At 38.9% G+C, this 17,593-nt stretch overlaps 1 protein-coding gene across 1 annotated transcript; it reads right to left on the minus strand.

The window, feature by feature from the left end:
• Window positions 1-13,037: 13,037 nt before the first annotated feature.
• LOC107575284 (olfactory receptor 142-like) lies at window positions 13,038-13,991 on the minus strand. Its single transcript, XM_016261689.1, has one exon. It carries the CDS (start codon window positions 13,986-13,988, stop codon window positions 13,038-13,040), a length of 951 nt encoding a protein of 316 aa, XP_016117175.1. The 5' UTR covers window positions 13,989-13,991.
• Between the last annotated feature and the right edge of the window lie 3,602 nt (window positions 13,992-17,593).

Here is a 17,593-nt window from a genome sequence, read left to right on the forward strand (position 1 = left end):
TATTTTGACCTCACTATTCGGGGAACAGACAGTCTTTATAGATTGGACAGCGCAAGTACTTCTATCATTTAAGCAGGTAGAACAAAAGTCATCATGGCAGTTATTTGAGATTTGATTTACTAGTCATATGGAGCGTAGCGTCCTGGAGATGTTGTCCGACAGGAATTCTGCTCCGATTCTGCTGGGGTGCAGGCCATCAGGCCTAGGACGCTCCCAGAAAAGATTCCAATTATTAACAAAGAGCAGTTTCTGTTCTTCACACCATGACAATAACCATTCATTTAAAGCAAAAAGTCTACTGAACCTTTCGTGTCCTCGTCGATACGTGGGAAGTAGTCCTGACACGATGATCGTCATCGCGGGCGATGTGCTGCACACGTCTCAATCAGGCTCCTGAAATCCCTCTTCAGTGTCTCCGTCTGTCGCAGCTTGGTGTTGTTAACCCCGGCATGAAGCACGACCGCTCCGGGGCTCTCGTCGCCCTTCAGGATCGTGGGTATCTGTGCAGAAACATCGAAAACACGAGCACCAGGGAAACAGCGAGTGTGCACTTTACCTTCAGCTAACGTAGCACAGACGTGCTGGACGATGGAGTCTATGATGATCACAGCGTCACATTCCGTCTCGCGGAGGGGAGCGAAGTGGTTCCAGGTGGAGATCTCGAAGACCGGAGGCGGTGGAGGGGAGAGGTTGTCGCGCGGGGCCTGGCTCGCGTCTTGCGCTGCGGGTGCAGAGAAACACATGCTGTAGAGGTGGTGGGCGAGTTAGCAGTGCGTTGTATACTTACCCCGGACTTGTGAGCGTCCGCTCTATCAGCTGGGCCTGCCTCTCCACCAGGTTGCGGATCTGCTTCTCCATGGCCTCCAGCTCGAGCTGCACCGAATGCAGCTCGTACGTGTCCTCACCTGCACTCAAAGGTAGACAGTTCGTTTCTGGAGGAAGACGCACTGAGAGGAATAAGCCAGAATTTACATCAGAAGACGACACACTGAGAGGAATAAGCCAGAATTTACCTCAGATAAAGGACCAGATGCGACAGCGGAGGAGATCAATCTGACGAGTAAGTAATGTGTCTTTTTTGCATTAGTTCACATGTTATTGTGACAAACTTGAAACACATTTACTAGTTGGGTTTTCCCCAACTATAATTCCTGATTAAATGTTTGAAATGTGTGAAACATTTTGACTATATGATAGGCAGCTCAATGTATCTAAATTTCTTATGACATGATGATGTTTTCATGGCATATATAATATAAAACAATAGCCTATATAAAAGTAAAATGAGTGCACACTGTAACATGATGAATGCTACGAGTCTAAGAATGTTTAGACCATGTTTATTATCAATACTCTGTTCACAAATAGATTTGTATAACTGCTAAACAATAATAATTAGTTTCTCAGATATAAAATGTCCTTTTTTACAGTAGTACAAAACATGCGTGAGTCTATGACTACAAAATTTATATATTGTTATGAGCCTAAGTCATTAGTTCGTTGTTTCCATTCTGCCCTCTTGTGTTCTCTCGGTGTATGTGTATGTTTGTGTTTCAGATGGGCGGTTCCTTGAGATAATTTGCTGGAGGCTGCGATTGGTTCTCCTCCTCACCTAACCCAGATATAAGGACTGCCCCAAACACTCAATCTGGGCCATGATTGTGCCCTCGTGTTTGACTCTATAGTTTGCCTTTGTGCCTTGCCGTCGTTCGATTAAGTCTTTGAGTGTTTTACCAGAGCGATAAAATGCTTAAGGTTGTAGATTAAGATTAAGGGTGTGATTGTAATTCTGTGATAGTATTTTTGTTTCCATTCTGTGATATTCCTTGTTAACTTGACCCATGTCTGATTGACTACGATTTTGGATTCCGATTGTGAATTGTTGGCTGTTAACTTGTATATATCTTGTAAATAAGTTTTGGCAAGTTGAGGGATGTAAGGGGTTAGACGCTATTTTATTTTGAAACCTCTTTTCACATTGCTTTTGGTTTAGGGAGTCGGGTAAGTTGAAACTGTATTTGTTTTCTTTCATTTTGATTTAGGAAGTTCAGAGTGTTAAAATATTTTGTTTATTTTGGCCTTGTCTGCCGCTGACGTTAAACCCATATTTGTAAACATTCTTGTAATTCAACATCTCTCTGGTATTGAGACTCTCTTCCATTTCCTGTTACGGCTGACCCCTAGCGGTCGTAACAATATATACAGATGCTCCTGATATTAACATGCTCACAAATGTTTTTCTTTTTTTTTCTTTTTTTTGCGATCAGATACCTGCACCACAGATGAATCCTGCTGACTTTCAATCGAGTCTCTTCAAACTGTTTTCCTCTGAGAGCACTGTACCAACATCAGATGTTCAACTACACTGATATTCTATGGTAAAACAAGCTCCTTGACTACTGATGTTTTTTGTTTTTTTTCTTGAATCCATGGAAAGAAGCAGCGAACACTTAAATATCAGGAATGGATTACTTGTTTCACTTGTTGAACAATCCATTTTCAAGTCTGTTCACATCTCTGTGGTTAGATCAGTGTTATACATAATGAAGGTCAAAGACACATTATTGTTTTGATTATACTGTGCTGTAAATAAAATGCAAATAAAAATAAATTTTCAATTTCCTCACATTCTCTCTTACCTGCCTCAAAGTAACCGTCACACTGATGGGCCATTAGAGGATGGCCCTTTGTCCCTCAGGTGTGAATCACTAAATATTCATGGCCATTGTCACTCCCTCACATAAAGCTTGTCTATCACAAAACATGTCTTGCAAAATTTAAATCAATATATTGTTCTCTGTGAATGAGTAAGCAAAAAGATTTTCACATCCTTTTGAAGTAAATAGTCTAGCCTACAAGACTGATTTCTCAAAAGTCTTAATCAGAACTATTCAGTATGGGTTTTATGGCCTTATTTCAGCTACATTTTTTCCCCAATACTTACTAACCCCGCATAATTTTTCTAAAAAATGCAAACATGTAGATCAGTCTTGCTCCTATATTATTGTAGCACAGTTTGTGATCTAAAAAATACACGTTGACCAATAGTATGTTATAAGTAGCTGAAATAAGCACAAATGTCAGGGCATGTCAAAACATCTCAAGGGTCCCAAAATCACCTCGGACCCCAGATGGATAAATTCCCAGACGATCAAAGACGCATACACTGCCCAATCTGGAGGAAGTCTTTTCTGTACTTACATGCTCAAGTACTTGGGGACACGTTGGACTTTGAAACTCGAGTTTTGGTGAGTCCTGAGCATTTACCCTGGCCAGAAACTCAGAATGTCCCAATTGACTCACCTGTTGTTGAACCTGTTAGAGAGAGCATACCTACCAAGAGCATACCTACCTGTGGGTTCACTGAGGAGAATCCAGAAACATCACCTGATTTCAGACCTGTGGAGAAAAGCTTACCTGAGTCTGTAGACGTAGAAGCGCCTTCCTCTGAGCTGGAGTCAGATGATACCAATCCAGGATTTCATCTCTGTTCCGAGTACTTAGAAGAGTTTGCTGCCTAGGAGGCTGAAACGAAAGTTGATTGTGAGGTTGAGAACAGAAGTAAAGAGAATCCAGCTCTGACTGAAACTATGCATGCTGATCAGAGTGAACAATTCAGCGACACTGTGTTTGAGGAGGGAATTATTCTGAGGCGTTCGCAAAGAGAGCGATGACCTGCAAAAAGACTTGAGTATCCCCAATTAGGGAATTCACTTACTGTGGTAATTCAATCTCTGCTGCAAGGTCTGAGTGTAGCATTTAACACTTCTTTGGAGGAATTGTTCTTTGAATGTTGCTTCTGTTGAAGATGTGCCTGTGGTTGTGACCCAACCCCAAAAATATGCAGATGCAGCAGGACGTGCATGTGTTCAGGAGAGAAGGGTGTAACCCACGTTACAATAACCCCTGCAGCTGAAATAAAATAAAGTGAGTATTAATGTAATTCATGAATATGCATACGTTTTTATTTATTATCTGTGAAGTTGACAGTTTCTTTTTTTTGGGGGAAATAAGAAAATGCATGAAGTTTAAAAATAAAAATGATTTAGAATAGTTATTTAATTGAACATGGAAAATTGGCCTCTATTAGATGAATAGAAAGTTAGCCCTGCCTAAATGGGCAGTGCCAAGAGAGATGGGGAGAGAATGTTCTTTGGACAGAAAGAAATGGCTGGTGAATCGGCTCCTGATGCAGACAGTAATTAGGTGCTCCTGAAAAAGAAGATTAAACAAGTATAACTAACAGTTGTATTAGATAAATAATAGAGGTTTTGAGATAGAAGTGCGGATTGAACGTCATCAATCAGTGATTACGAGTGGGTGTTAGCATGAATGCTACAAAGATGGAAAAATATACTTCTTAAAGTTGGAGTTGTTGCCTTTCTCGAGTCTTTGTAACTGAAAATTTAATTATCTTGGTAAGTGAACTGATTTCTGAATTACTGATGTTTTGTGAATATTGGGTAAATGGTGTTCAAATATTAAATGCTTTAGTATTATATACATGTTGAATGTTAAAGACGTATAAAAGTTAATTTTCTGTTAAAATGGTAAGAATATTATGTGAATGTACCAAATAACTAAGGTTTTGAGGTTGAAAGTTACTTTTGAAAAGTTTACGAGTGTTATTTTAATTGTTACATTGTGTAATTGAGCTATGAGCTAATTGCTAATCGTGACGCACGTGATATGGGCAGATGAGGCCTAAACGCGTCACTTGGAAATGTTATTCGCTCATTTATGCAGTTTCAATGTGCTAATGTTAGATAAATATCTAGTGTTGTAATGATGTATACCCATACCAAAAATGAGTATACTTCAAGTTTATTTTATTAAGTATACTTAAGTAAAGTTCAAGTATATTTTTAAGTATACTTTATGTAGTAAGTATACAAATATCAGTGTACTAGTAGTATACTTGTAAGTGTACTATTTCAATATTCCTTGGGACTTATATGGCCCAATTTCTAGTATATAAAAGTACACCTTTATGTATACTTTAAGTATAACAGTAGTAAACTTTGAGTACACAACTAGGTTACCTCTATGTTTTTAGTTTGTACTGAAACTATACTAAACGTGAAAGTTAGTACACTTTGACATATAGTCTCAGCAAACTACTAGTTTAGTAGTTTTATACTGCAAGTATGCTCGTAAGTTTTCTTTAAGCGAACTTTACATCATACTTTAAGTATACTACTATGTCCCTATTTATTAATTTGTATATAGTTTGTTATATGAAAATCTGAACATACAAAACATCAAAAAGAAAGAACAGGCTATCTGCTTGTAAACAATAGCATTGTATTCTAGCTTCATGCATTCTTTTTTATAAACACTTGCATGTGGGTAAGTTTAATAAATAAAGAAAACATGACAAAATAAATAAACAACATTTTAAACAAAAAGCTGAAAAAAATTATGAATTAGATTCAGAATGATAATCAAAACGTAGATGGAGTTGATCAACACCCCAAAGCTTGACAATCATTATTACTTCTTCATGGGTCAACATTTTATTCCATAACGTTTCACAGTTTTGATGCTGTTTTATGTCTGATGATCATGTTACAATACGTGTGGAAGCATATGTTGTTTTTTGGTTTCTTCTTCGCTTGTGTTTTGGAAATTCTGTACAGACGATGTGTAACAGCGCTCCTACCATATTACAATGAAAACATTCTCGGAGCACAGTATAGTATAGTGATGAATGATGGACACACAACTGACTTTTTTGAGTGATGTTAACACTTTACTGAGAAACTTTATAGTTATCACATGTAACTGAAGACGACCTACTTCTGTACACATCTGGGGCTTCTACTATATGTGTCAGGTACAAACGCGATTAACATATAACTAAGAACATTAAATCAACATCTACATCATTCTACAATGTTCCCCTTTCTTTATTAGTCTCTTAACAATAACAACTATCCACATCAACTCAAAATCAAAGCATGTATAACAAAGTATGCTGTTAATACTTTAACTGTAACATTTTATGAACAAATGAAACGTAGAGCATTCACTCCTAATGAGTTATCAGTTACACACAAATGCTTAACCATCTCATAACGGCTTCACTAAATATACTTTGTGTTTGGTCTTGACATTCTGCCTGACCGAGTCACATAAAGCTTTTTTTCTGGTTCTTTGGTAGGCACTGTGGTCTCTGACATTTCTTCAATGTCAGGTGGCGTCGCCTTTGCACTTGAGTAATCAGAAAGGGAAGTTTGGTCTTGTCTTGGCGTACAAACTCTTGTGTGATCTGCAGGGTTGTACTCCAACATTTTTTGGTGGCAAAGTTTCAGGGACCGGCAAGATATGTCTACGATTCCTTCTATAATCCCTCCCCTCTGATTCCACCATGTACGATCTTGGCTCCTTGCAGATGTCTTTGATGGTTCCCACTTTATTGTAACCTTGAGGTGTTTGTAACCTGATTACTTCACCTTTCAACAGGGGATGAAGAAGCTTGCTGATTTTGCCGTAATACACTTTCTGTTGATATCGCTTGTGTGCAAGTCGTTTTGTGATCTTGACGTGACGTTTGGTAGAAGGGACCAGCAACTTTTTGTCAATTGGAAGGGTTGTCCTAGTTTGTCTTGACATGAGTCTTTCTGCTGGTGATCCGAGAATTCCATCACGAGGCACGTTTCTCAAATTGAGTAAATCAAGAAACACGTCTGTTCCATCTCGCTTTGATTTTTCCTTCAACTCTTTTGCGCTTCACACTGCTCGTTCCGCTAATCCATTAGATTGCAGATATTCAGGGCTGCTTGTTACATGTATGAAGTCCCAGGTACTTGCAAAGTTCTTGAATTCTTGACTGGAAAACTGCGTTCCGTTGTCTGTGATCACTTTTTGGGGACTGACATGAACCGAAAAGTGTCTCTTTAATTTTGTAATCACGGCGATTGATGTTAGATTGCGAAGAAGATCTACCTCGAACCATCCTGAGTACGAGTCGAACAGAACAAGATAGTGTTGGCCATTCCATTCAAATAGATCAGTTGCAACGATTGACCAGGGAAGCTCTGGAGTGTCATGCTGTTTTCATGGTTCTTCCTGTTGGTGCTGTTTTTTACTATTGCAGACAGAGCTTGAAGTGCATTCTTTCTCGTCCTTATTTAATGAAGGCCAGAACACTACACCTTGTGCTCTGCGTTTTGTTGATTCTACTCCAGGATGTTCTCTGTGAAGAATGGTGATGTATTCTTTCTGCAGTGACTTGGGAATCACAGCTTTTGGGCCTTTCATCACAATCCCATCCTTTGTTGTCAGTTCATCTCGGTATGGGTAATACTATCGGAGTTCAAGAGGCAGCTTTGCCGGCTGATCTGGCCAGCCCTGGTGTATTATTCTGCAAAGCTGCTGCAGTGTTGGATCTGTGGCTGTGTGCTCTTTTAACTCGACAAGCCTTGATGATGAAATGTGTTCTACAGACATTACCTCAAAATCAGTCTTTTCACTGGCTTGCACTTCTGTGTTCTTCATGGGGGCACGTGAAAGTGTATCGGCCAGGTACATTTGTTTTCCTTTTTTGTAACTTACCACAAAATCATACTTCTGTTGTCTCAACATCATTCATTGTAATCATGCTGGTGCCATGTGCAGTGGCTTGTTAAGAATTGTCACCAATGGCTGATGATCGGTTTCATTGAGAATTTTCTTTCCGTATATATAGTCGTGAAACTTAGCACATGCAAACACCACTGCGAGAAGCTCCTTCTCACTTTGAGCATATTGTGTCTCAGTCTGTGTCAGGGTATGTGAGGAATATGCTGTAGGAGCATTCTCTTGAAGGCATGCCGCACCAAGTCCAAGCTGTGAAGCGTCACATGTCAGCGTGACAGGCTTTTGGACATTGTAATGTGTTAGGAACAGCATACAAACGTCAAGCTAAAATGAATTTATTTAAAGCAAAACTGAAACGGCATTTGGCTCACGAGACTCTCGCATTTGACAATAATTCAAATGTTTCAATTTTTGCCATATTTGTTACATTTGGATGCTAAACTATTATTCATTATGTAAACAAGGCTTTGTACTTCACTCATGTTCCAATATCTGCGTAAAACATCATCCTTCACATGCACAAAAATGTTTTTTTGAGCGCTGCACGCTGATTTTACAGTGGACCTCTTAAATTGAGCACTTTTGTTTGGTTGACTGCATTTTAGTTTGATGATGAATGGCTGAAATGTCAAGTTAACACAAGAACTGATATGTTATGTGTACATGCATGAGACGCTTTATTAAAATAAAGATATAAACAAAACAAATAAAAATACATTTAAAGTGACACAAAACCGAGCATAGCCTATACTTTTTTCTTTTGTTAATCTGTAAATTATTTAAGAGAAATATATTTCCCTTTCATGGGAACTTCGAACTGCGTCCTCTAGGGGTCGCTATGGGGAACTTCTCGTCGTGACCCGTGTCTGAAGCATACATTGAAAAAACACCAACTCGTTGGCCGGCGACAGCCATGACGTCACTACCGGTGTGACTAAAGTATAAATAGACGCCGGGAGCTACACATCATTCTCTTCTTCGTCTTCATTGACTGTTCTGTTTGAAGCGTGCATTTTCAAGGAAAAAGTAAGAGCTATCTATTTATTATGGCGAGCACTAGTAGAGCATTTAGAAGGTGTAACCCCTAGAACGGTATTCAAGTGTGTGCACGTTATGCTTTGCCCACTTTTCTAAAATCCACATAGCTGGTAAGTGTGCATGTTATGCTTTGCCCACTTTTCTAAAATCCACTTAAGTGGTAAGTGTGCACGTTATGCTTTGCCCACTTTTCTAAAAATCCTGTATGGTAAGAGCTACGCGCAGAGACTTCGTGCTCTTTTTGAGTGATTTAAAACCCCGGTTCCGCCTTGGGCACCACTCCTCCTATGTATCCTCTGGATACCTACTTAACAGGGTGTTACCAACGAGTTGGTGTTTTTTCAATGCATGCTTCAGACACGGGTCACGATGAGGCGTTCACCATAGCGACCCCTAGAGGACGCAGTGTCTCGTTCCCTACTCAGGGAACCATGGTTACATAAGTAACCTGAGACGTTTTGTGTAGTCCTATTTATTTTATTTATTTTATTCCTTTTATAAACTTAATTTCTGTTTTTCTCCATTCACAGAAGTGTTGGAGGTAAGTAAATCCCCATGATCTGTTGTTTATGCTGCTATTTTCGCATATAAAGCTAAAACCCTGAAAGAGAGAAGAAAAAAAACGTTGTCAGTTGTCGGCCAGGAAAATAATCTAAATTAACAAAATGCTGTTATTATATATTCTCCGGTATACAATTCTCTATGCTGCACGCAAGTTCAGGCTAACTCAAAAACTTGCATACATGAGCTGAGACCTGATGTGAGTTTTGCAAGACGACCATGCATCCACTATTTCTGCAGTATCCAGTAAGTATACTGTGCATAGCATGCAAACTTTCTATATGCATGGAATACCCGGATATTTGCCAGAATCTGCTACACTGTAAAATCTAATTAGTTGGGGTTACTTTAAAAAAGCATGCAAACCGATTGCCTTGAAAAAACTAAGTAAAGTGAAATAGGAATAGTATGTTGTACTGACAGATGCTTAGTTAGTATAGCTTACTTACACGAGAGTTCTAGTAACTAAAAAAGATACAAGCTTAAGTACACTGAAATCAGAAGCTCTGTTCGCCTCATTAATAATAAAGTGTTTATTGGGTATACACAGTAGCTGTAGGGAGGGCTTTACTGTCCCAATAAATAGGCGGGTGCACTGGCAAGAATATTTGGTGTCATGGTTCATGTCACAGGCCATAACAACATATTTTCTTTGAAAAAATTCTTATATAGCTATAAATCATGATTTCTTGCGTCTGAATTAGTCAGTGTCAATTCTGTTACCGTCAAACTCTTAAAGACGGCCCATCAATATATCAATTAAACATAAAAATTAATAATTTAAAAATATATAATTAATTAGTAAGTGCTATAAAATAGCATAAACTGCTAGTAAAAAAAATATAAAAAGAACCTGGTCCTAGAAATGCGATCCTGAAACTGCAGCCTCCAGTATTGCAGGATCTTGCTACTTTCCAATGTACATGACAACACAGGGTAATCTCAGAGAACTTAATTCAGATAATACACAAATTTGTTTGAAGAACCAAATTTGCCAGTGATCAGTTATCAAATTAAAAGACCTGGTATCCATCAAATTTTATCTGATGCATAGTTTTGCCCTTCACTGTCAGAATTTTGGACAAGCATATTTGATTGGTACTCTAGTCTAAGGCCTGTAATACTCCTCTTCTCCTGGATGTGGAACTTGCTGTCTTTGGCTTCTCACAACCAGAGCATGTGAGCGAAGCGGAGCGGTGTGACGCTCCGCTGCTCACATGCTCTGCTCACAACACACACCTAGCCTTCACAGATCTAAAATTGGATGTAACCCTCTGTCCTTTTTTTTGGAACTACAATGTGCAATGTCCTTTGGTGCATCCTGAGTAGTATGCTTGATGTCCTAAAGCAGATGAATGGCAGGAAACTACCAGCTCCAATACTCTCCTTGGTGAGGGCGAGGTAGAGTAGCTTGTAAATGGCTTGGGCTGCTCCCTGGAACACCACTGTTTGCCTCCAAAAGGAAGGCCTTGTCCCCTTACTTAATGCCTAAGAGGTTTAACCAGACAGAGGGGAACTGTCAAGGGCCCTCTAGGCACTCAGAGAGGGCCTAACGTATTATATTTACAATTTTTAATAAATGTTTTAAAATGACAAACTTTTAAATATAATGTTTATTAAGAAATAATTATTACTAATTTTATTTAAGCCATTAATAATTTGACAATCATCATCTAAATAAAATAAATACAATTTCTGTGAAAAAAACTAAACAAAACGACAGCAACAAAAACTCTTCAAATCTGCCTATTAAGTGAATGGACTAATAAACGCCGCCCATTTCTCCATATCTGAATGTTTCCGCCTAGCGTTTGCTAGCGTTTGTTTTTCCGCTCTGTGATTGGTGGTCCAGCTATGAAATTACAGAGGGCCAAGTAATAGTAAATCAATGGGAGCGTAATTTCAAATTACAGAAAAATTGACCAATCATAACTTTGTTCTAAATGGATAGGCCTTGTTTTTAATAACTTTATGACAAGTTCCACCCGCTGTGGGCTCTCTATAAAAAATAAAAAATACACTGATAAACTAACAAACTGTTATTTACGTCACGATGGAAGTCGCAAATAACGTAAGTAGGGACATTTACTAGGCTGCTGTGCCAATAATAATATTATTTATTAAAAACACAGCTTGTTTTTCATGAAGTGTCTGTCACTAATTTGTTTTGCTGTGAGCGCTGTCGTGGTGTATTGTCTTACATTAAACACATTACATTTGTTGGTTTTGTGTGGTTGGAGGGAGTGTCTGTATTTTGCCCGCTGAAGTGCACATATTGTGTGATGATGCATTTGTAATGGGGATTTGCATTTGACTTAAATTAAGCTGTTTTCTTTTGGTAATATCAGTCTCTCTCGCTGCATTTCTCTAAGACGGTCGCACACCGAACGAGAAGCATGGTGCCATACCTAGGGAAACAGTTATTGCGCACACCGGACATGTCGCTTTCGGTTCAGTTCAAGACGGCAGTACAAAACATTATCTATTCCCCAAACAGTCAAAAATGTACTTCAAGAATGAGCAAATGGTGTCAATTATAGTTTGGTGATTGAAAAAACAGTAAACGGGATGAGAAATTGTCAAAGATGACTTTTAGAAGAGTACACTGTAAGCTAGATTGGTAGTTTGTTTTCCCCCGACGAGGGTAGGGAGAGAGGGCCAAGGCTCAATAGTCACGGTTCGCTTCTGCAACCAGATATGTGTCTCCGTTGCCATCAATGCTGTATTGGAGCAGCCAATAGCACACCCCCTCCCCCCTAAAAAAAATCTGTGGCACCAATGCAACTCCTGAACTGCGTTGGGTCCCTAAGCAGGTCAGCCTGGTATGCCTGCAAGATGCCCATCGCATGCAGACATTTGCCAGACTGACCTGCCACTACATAAGCTTTGCTCACCAAGGACGATGTCATTCTGCAGGCTAACAGGTCAATGTCAGTGCCTTGAGGGATGATGCCGACTTAGGGGAGAGATGGCTCTTCAAATTTGGGCCCCATAACCATGCTCATTCAGCCTCATGACCAAAGAATAATTGGGGACTATACGACTTTAGAAATGGGCAAAGGATTCCCAATATCAATGATTTATTTCAGGACCTCAAAACCTTGGTCTTCAAAAAAAAACACCAGTCCCTGATGCGGTGGTTGTGACATGCTAGGCAGTTTTGATGCACTTCTTGCTTCTTGGTCTGCCAGTTGATATTCAGTTTGGTTGATATTCAATTTGAGTCACAAACTCCTTGGCAGGAAATCATCAAACTCCCCTGCCTCAGTGCTAAGTATATCCACCTCCTCAGAGCTGGATAATGTCAGCATTGGGCCTTCACTCAGGGCAGAGCGTGCTTCTGGATGCTGAGAGGGCCTGCAGGTGAAAACTGAGAAAGGGACGGACCCATCTCAAACTCCTCAGCAAGCTCCATTTGGAACCCCCAATGATCTAAGCTGCTGCTCTGCCTTGACAGATGCCCATGATGTACTGTAGCGTGGGCAGGGAGGCACACAGATTTTGAACTGCTCACTCGCCATAATGAAGTTAAACCAATGAGACAAACAGCATTTTATCACATTTTTGTTTAAAGAAACAACTTTGTTAAATCCGAAAGCAAAAAACACAGAACAAAGAAAGAAACATCAGTGAAACATTTAAAACTAAAAATAATATTTTGTTAGTGGTACCCTTTTTATTTTATTTTTAATTTAGAAAAGTACAGTAAGTAAACATTATAACATTTCTACATTGTGTAATCATCAATCATTATTACAGATGCCTAATAATAATTTTACAGATTTACTGAAAGAGCACATTCATTATTAAGTATATTCTTGTACCCTATAGGTCACAAAGAATAATAGTCTTACACACTACTGTGATATGGGTTTTATGTGGTTCCAGGGGTAAATAAATTTTTTGAGTGCCTTTTTTATCTTAGAAAGTCTCATACCATACATAATGGGATTGATAAGCGGTGTACATATAGGAAAATAAAGTGAAAGAATCACACGTAGTACAGGGGGCATAGGCACCTTATCAAATCTGCTTTGGATAACTTCAAATAAACATCCAACAGAAAAATTAAGTAGTGAGATAAGGTGTGAAGTACATGTGCTTAAAGCCTTTTGGGTCATTTCTCTTGTAGACTTTAGGCAGACACTTAAAATTTTTGCATATGAGAACAAAATTAATGCTAGAGGAGAAACAATGATTAGAATCGTACCGATTATGCCAGAAATGTTGTTTGCTGTTGTGTCTGAGCATGCCAATTTCACAAGCATGTAGTTGTCGCACCATACTTTGTCCATTACATTTCCACACAACTTTAGCCGTACACTCACAGAAAAATTAATGGAGAATTTGATAACTGATACTGACCACCCCAGAGCAATCAACGTAACTGTCATGGCAGGAGATATGATTCTATGATATTCCAAAGGGTAACAGATGGCTACATATCTGTCATAAGACATGACTGCTAAATTACAGAATTCTACAGATGCATAAGTGTATAAAGCAAATATTTGAATGTGACAAAGGGTCAGTGAAACTTCTGGAATCTTTGACAGTAGCATATTACTTAAAAGGGATGGAAATAAAGCAATGCTGCCATACAGTTCATTTACAGACAAACTGCATAAAAAAACATACATAGGTTCATGCAAGGACTTCTCCTTACATATTATTCCAATAATTAATTGATTTGATACAATGATTGCAACAAACAACAGGATCAAAACAATGAAACATAAATACTTAAAATTCCCAATATCAATGTATCCAGCCAATATAATGGTCGAAAAATGTGTTGAATTATCCATGGATGTCAGATAATAGCATTACGTGTTTAAAAGTTGATCATTTAATCAGCATATACTGTAGATGTTGTAGCCATTTAATTCACAATGGTGAAACATTCCAAATGCGCTTCTGTAAATAAAGAAAAAAGTATAATTTGTAATAAGATGGCATGTGTATGAGTTGCAAAAGCAATAAATAGTAAAAAAATACCTTTTGCTGATAATTAGCTGTTTTGAAGAGAGCAGATTGTCAGTTGAAAGTTATTTTGAAACAGTCATGTAAACCTACATTAAGAATATTTGCAAATTTAAAAGCAATTACTAAAAGAAACCTGCAATCAAGATTATCAACCTACCAAGTATAAAACAACTATCTGGAATACAAATTTTTAAGTAATCAGAGACACAGAGTTGAATTATGCTGTGCTGGTGAAGCATTTTAATTTATAATACAAGACAAACACACAAGGGAATGTTGACTTGGCTGTTAAATTACATCATTAGTTTCAGGTTTCCGAGCTTCACTTACCAATTAAAGAAATTAGAAATGTAATAATCATTTAAAAACAAAACTTGCCATATCATTACTTAAATTGCAGATCAAGTTTAGTGTTACTGTATGTTAACTGCATCATCAACATTTTCTTTGTTTCTTTTTCTCCAACTAATGTGCTGAATAGTTAATAATTTAAAATAATCAACCAAACAAACTTGTATAAGATGGACCTAAAGATACTGTATATAATTGTGGTGCAGTATGCAATATATATACTGAATACATAATACTATTTAACTATAAGAGACCTCTAAAAAAGGATGGGGCTGTTTTCTGGGGGTTCTCAGAAATAAAAATCATATACAGAGATGGGCACAAATACATCAAAAAGTATTTAGTTACAAATTACAAACTCTTTTTCATCAAATGTATTTAATTTAAAATACAATATACTGGTATGATAAATGTATTTAATTAAAATACAAGTAATTTGTAATTTGAAAATACAAAAAATACAAACAATATTTAAATTCAATCATTTGAGGTGCAAGAGACAGTGCCATTGCATTTAGTAATACTGGAGTTTGATACACATATAAGAGAAGTGCTTTCGCCTCCTTGAATAACTTATAAACAACATATTCTTTAACCCTGACACTAGACAATATATCCAATATATTGATTCATATTTCTTCTAATTTCTATGTTTACTTGAATACCATCAAGCATGTGATAAATGTATTGAATTAAAATACAAGTAATTTGTAATTTGAAAATACAAAAAATACAAACAATATTTAAATTCAATCATTTGAGGTGCAAGAGACAGTGCCATTGCATTTAGTAATACTGGAGTTTGATACACATATAAGAGAAGTGCTTTCGCCTCCTTGAATAACTTATAAACAACATATTCTTTAACCCTGACACTAGACAATATATCCAATATATTGATTCATATTTCTTCTAATTTCTATGTTTACTTGAATACCATCAAGCATGTCTACACTTTATATTTTTTCATGTTCTTGTTTATCACTCCTTTATTGTTTCTTTATCAGCATGTAAAAAATTAAGCAGTCCTGTGAAACTATATTGTCATACCACCTAGTCCTACACAAGAGTGTAAGAAGTGAAATGATCTCTCCATGAAATCAAATGTCGGGAACTCACACAAAAAATATGCCATGCAACAAAACAATTCACGAGTTTGCCTGCCCATTTAGTCCTGCTAGATAATGGTAAACGAACTTGGCTTGTTGTCTTCAGAGGAGGCTCGAACCCAAGGCTTGGCTCGAGCTCCGAGTAAGAACCCCGCTCTATGACTGTACGCTGTGAAGAAGGAAAAAGAAAGGGGAAAAATAAAGAGAAAATGGGGGAGGCGGAGGGATACCGGAAGAATTGTCGCTGGGACGGTGCAGCGACTGCTGCTTATATACACTCGTTGCGATGATTGACAGGACTGAAAGATTAGGCTCCTCCCAAACCTACGTTTGGAACTTCATTTCACGAATTTGCCAGCCCATTCAGTCCTGCTAGAAAATGGTAAAACAACTTGGCTTGTTGTCCTCAAAGGAGGCTTGAACCCGAGGCTCGGCTTGAGCTCTGAGTAAGAACCCCCCAAAAAGGCTTATCAAGGACAACAAGCTGGCTACCGATTATGTTTAATTCGGGAGAAAAGTTGATAAAAAACTTCCTCCCCCAAAAAACTTTGTGCAACACTATGAACAACTGCTGCGGCAGCTAAGAAAAGGTCTGCTGTGGCAGAAGAGTACATTTTGAGTGATAAGGAAAATCACTACTGCGGCAGTGAAATGAATAAGAAATGTTTAATCGAAGAGTGAAATAGCTGTTGCAGGGGTGGAATAGCTAATAAGGATTTGTCACTACTGCGGCAGTGACAAAGGTTTAAAGCTTGATTCCGAGGGTGGTAGGACAAATCACTGCTGCGGCAGTGAGTTGCGAATAGAAGATTGTAGGGTGGAAAAGTCACTGCTGTGTTAGTGGAAAGGCTACTTTAAGTCGAGGAGGAAGAATTCACTGCTGCAGCAGTGAAGCGATTAAGAGTTTAAAGAAGAGAAGGTGTCACAAATCAAGCCTCTGTGGCTCCCTCCGATCACCACCAGAGGGAACCGTCACCGGAGTACTAACTGTTCTTAAGGACTTCATTTCCCATCACCCCTTGCCTGAAATTGATTACCTGCACAGGTGCTTATCATCATCATGACTATTTAAGCGGTGCCTACCTTACCCTCGTTGCGAAGTCTTGTTTTTGCTACTGCTGACATTTCTGAGCATTAATACCTTGTTTGATTACCTGTTGCCTACCTGGATTGTTTAGACCTGTCTGATCGTTCGCTGCTTGCTTCTTTGACCTTGCTCTGTTTTTGGATTTACTCTCTCCTCTGTCTGCCGCCTGCCTTGACCCTTTGCATGGACTCTGGTTATGATTCTGCCTTGCCTACGTTACCCCTGTATACTGTTGACTGAACTTTGCCTGTCTGGTTGTTAATAAAGCTGCACATGGATCCCAACGTCACTGAATCGTCATTACAGAAGACTTCGCCACAAGTCGATCCAGCGGCTTTCTATCACTTCACCGCGGAGGTAACCGCTCAAGCGTCAGTACTGGCTTCTCAGCAACAACAGCTTAACCGACTTACCTCACTCACAGAGGAGCTGGTAACGACTCTGCGAGCTCTGCGGATACCACCACCCGAGGAGAGCTCTCCGCCGTTTAACCCACCTCCACACGCTCCGGCAACGGCTGCCGTCACCACCAGCCCTCGCTTGGCATTTCCAGAAAAGTTTGATGGATCACCCACGAAGTGTAAGGGGTTTCTGCTCCAATGCTCGATGTTCGTTAATCAACAGCCTATGCTATACTCCACGGACAGTAGTCGCATTGCCTTTGTTTGTTCGATCCTAACTGGTAGGGCGTTGGATTGGGCCACGGCGGTGTGGAGTGAGGACCGCATCGTTTTCCCCTCATTTACCAGTTTCATTCAACGCTTCAAGGAGGTGTTTGAACACCCCGAGGGTGGCAAAGAGGTGATTCGCATTGACAACCTCATCCGCTCTCGATGACCACCTCGCTTCTCTTCGGCTCCCATGGTTATGAGGCATCTAC

This window comes from Sinocyclocheilus grahami, unplaced genomic scaffold (assembly GCF_001515645.1).
Source record: "Sinocyclocheilus grahami isolate Dianchi unplaced genomic scaffold, SAMN03320097.WGS_v1.1 scaffold2549.1, whole genome shotgun sequence".
Taxonomy (NCBI): domain Eukaryota; kingdom Metazoa; phylum Chordata; class Actinopteri; order Cypriniformes; family Cyprinidae; genus Sinocyclocheilus; species Sinocyclocheilus grahami.

Bases quoted from the DNA above. Each gene is read 5' to 3' on its own strand.
- LOC107575284 (XM_016261689.1), bottom strand. From the start codon at position 13,988: ATGGATAATTCAACACATTTTTCGACCATTATATTGGCTGGATACATT.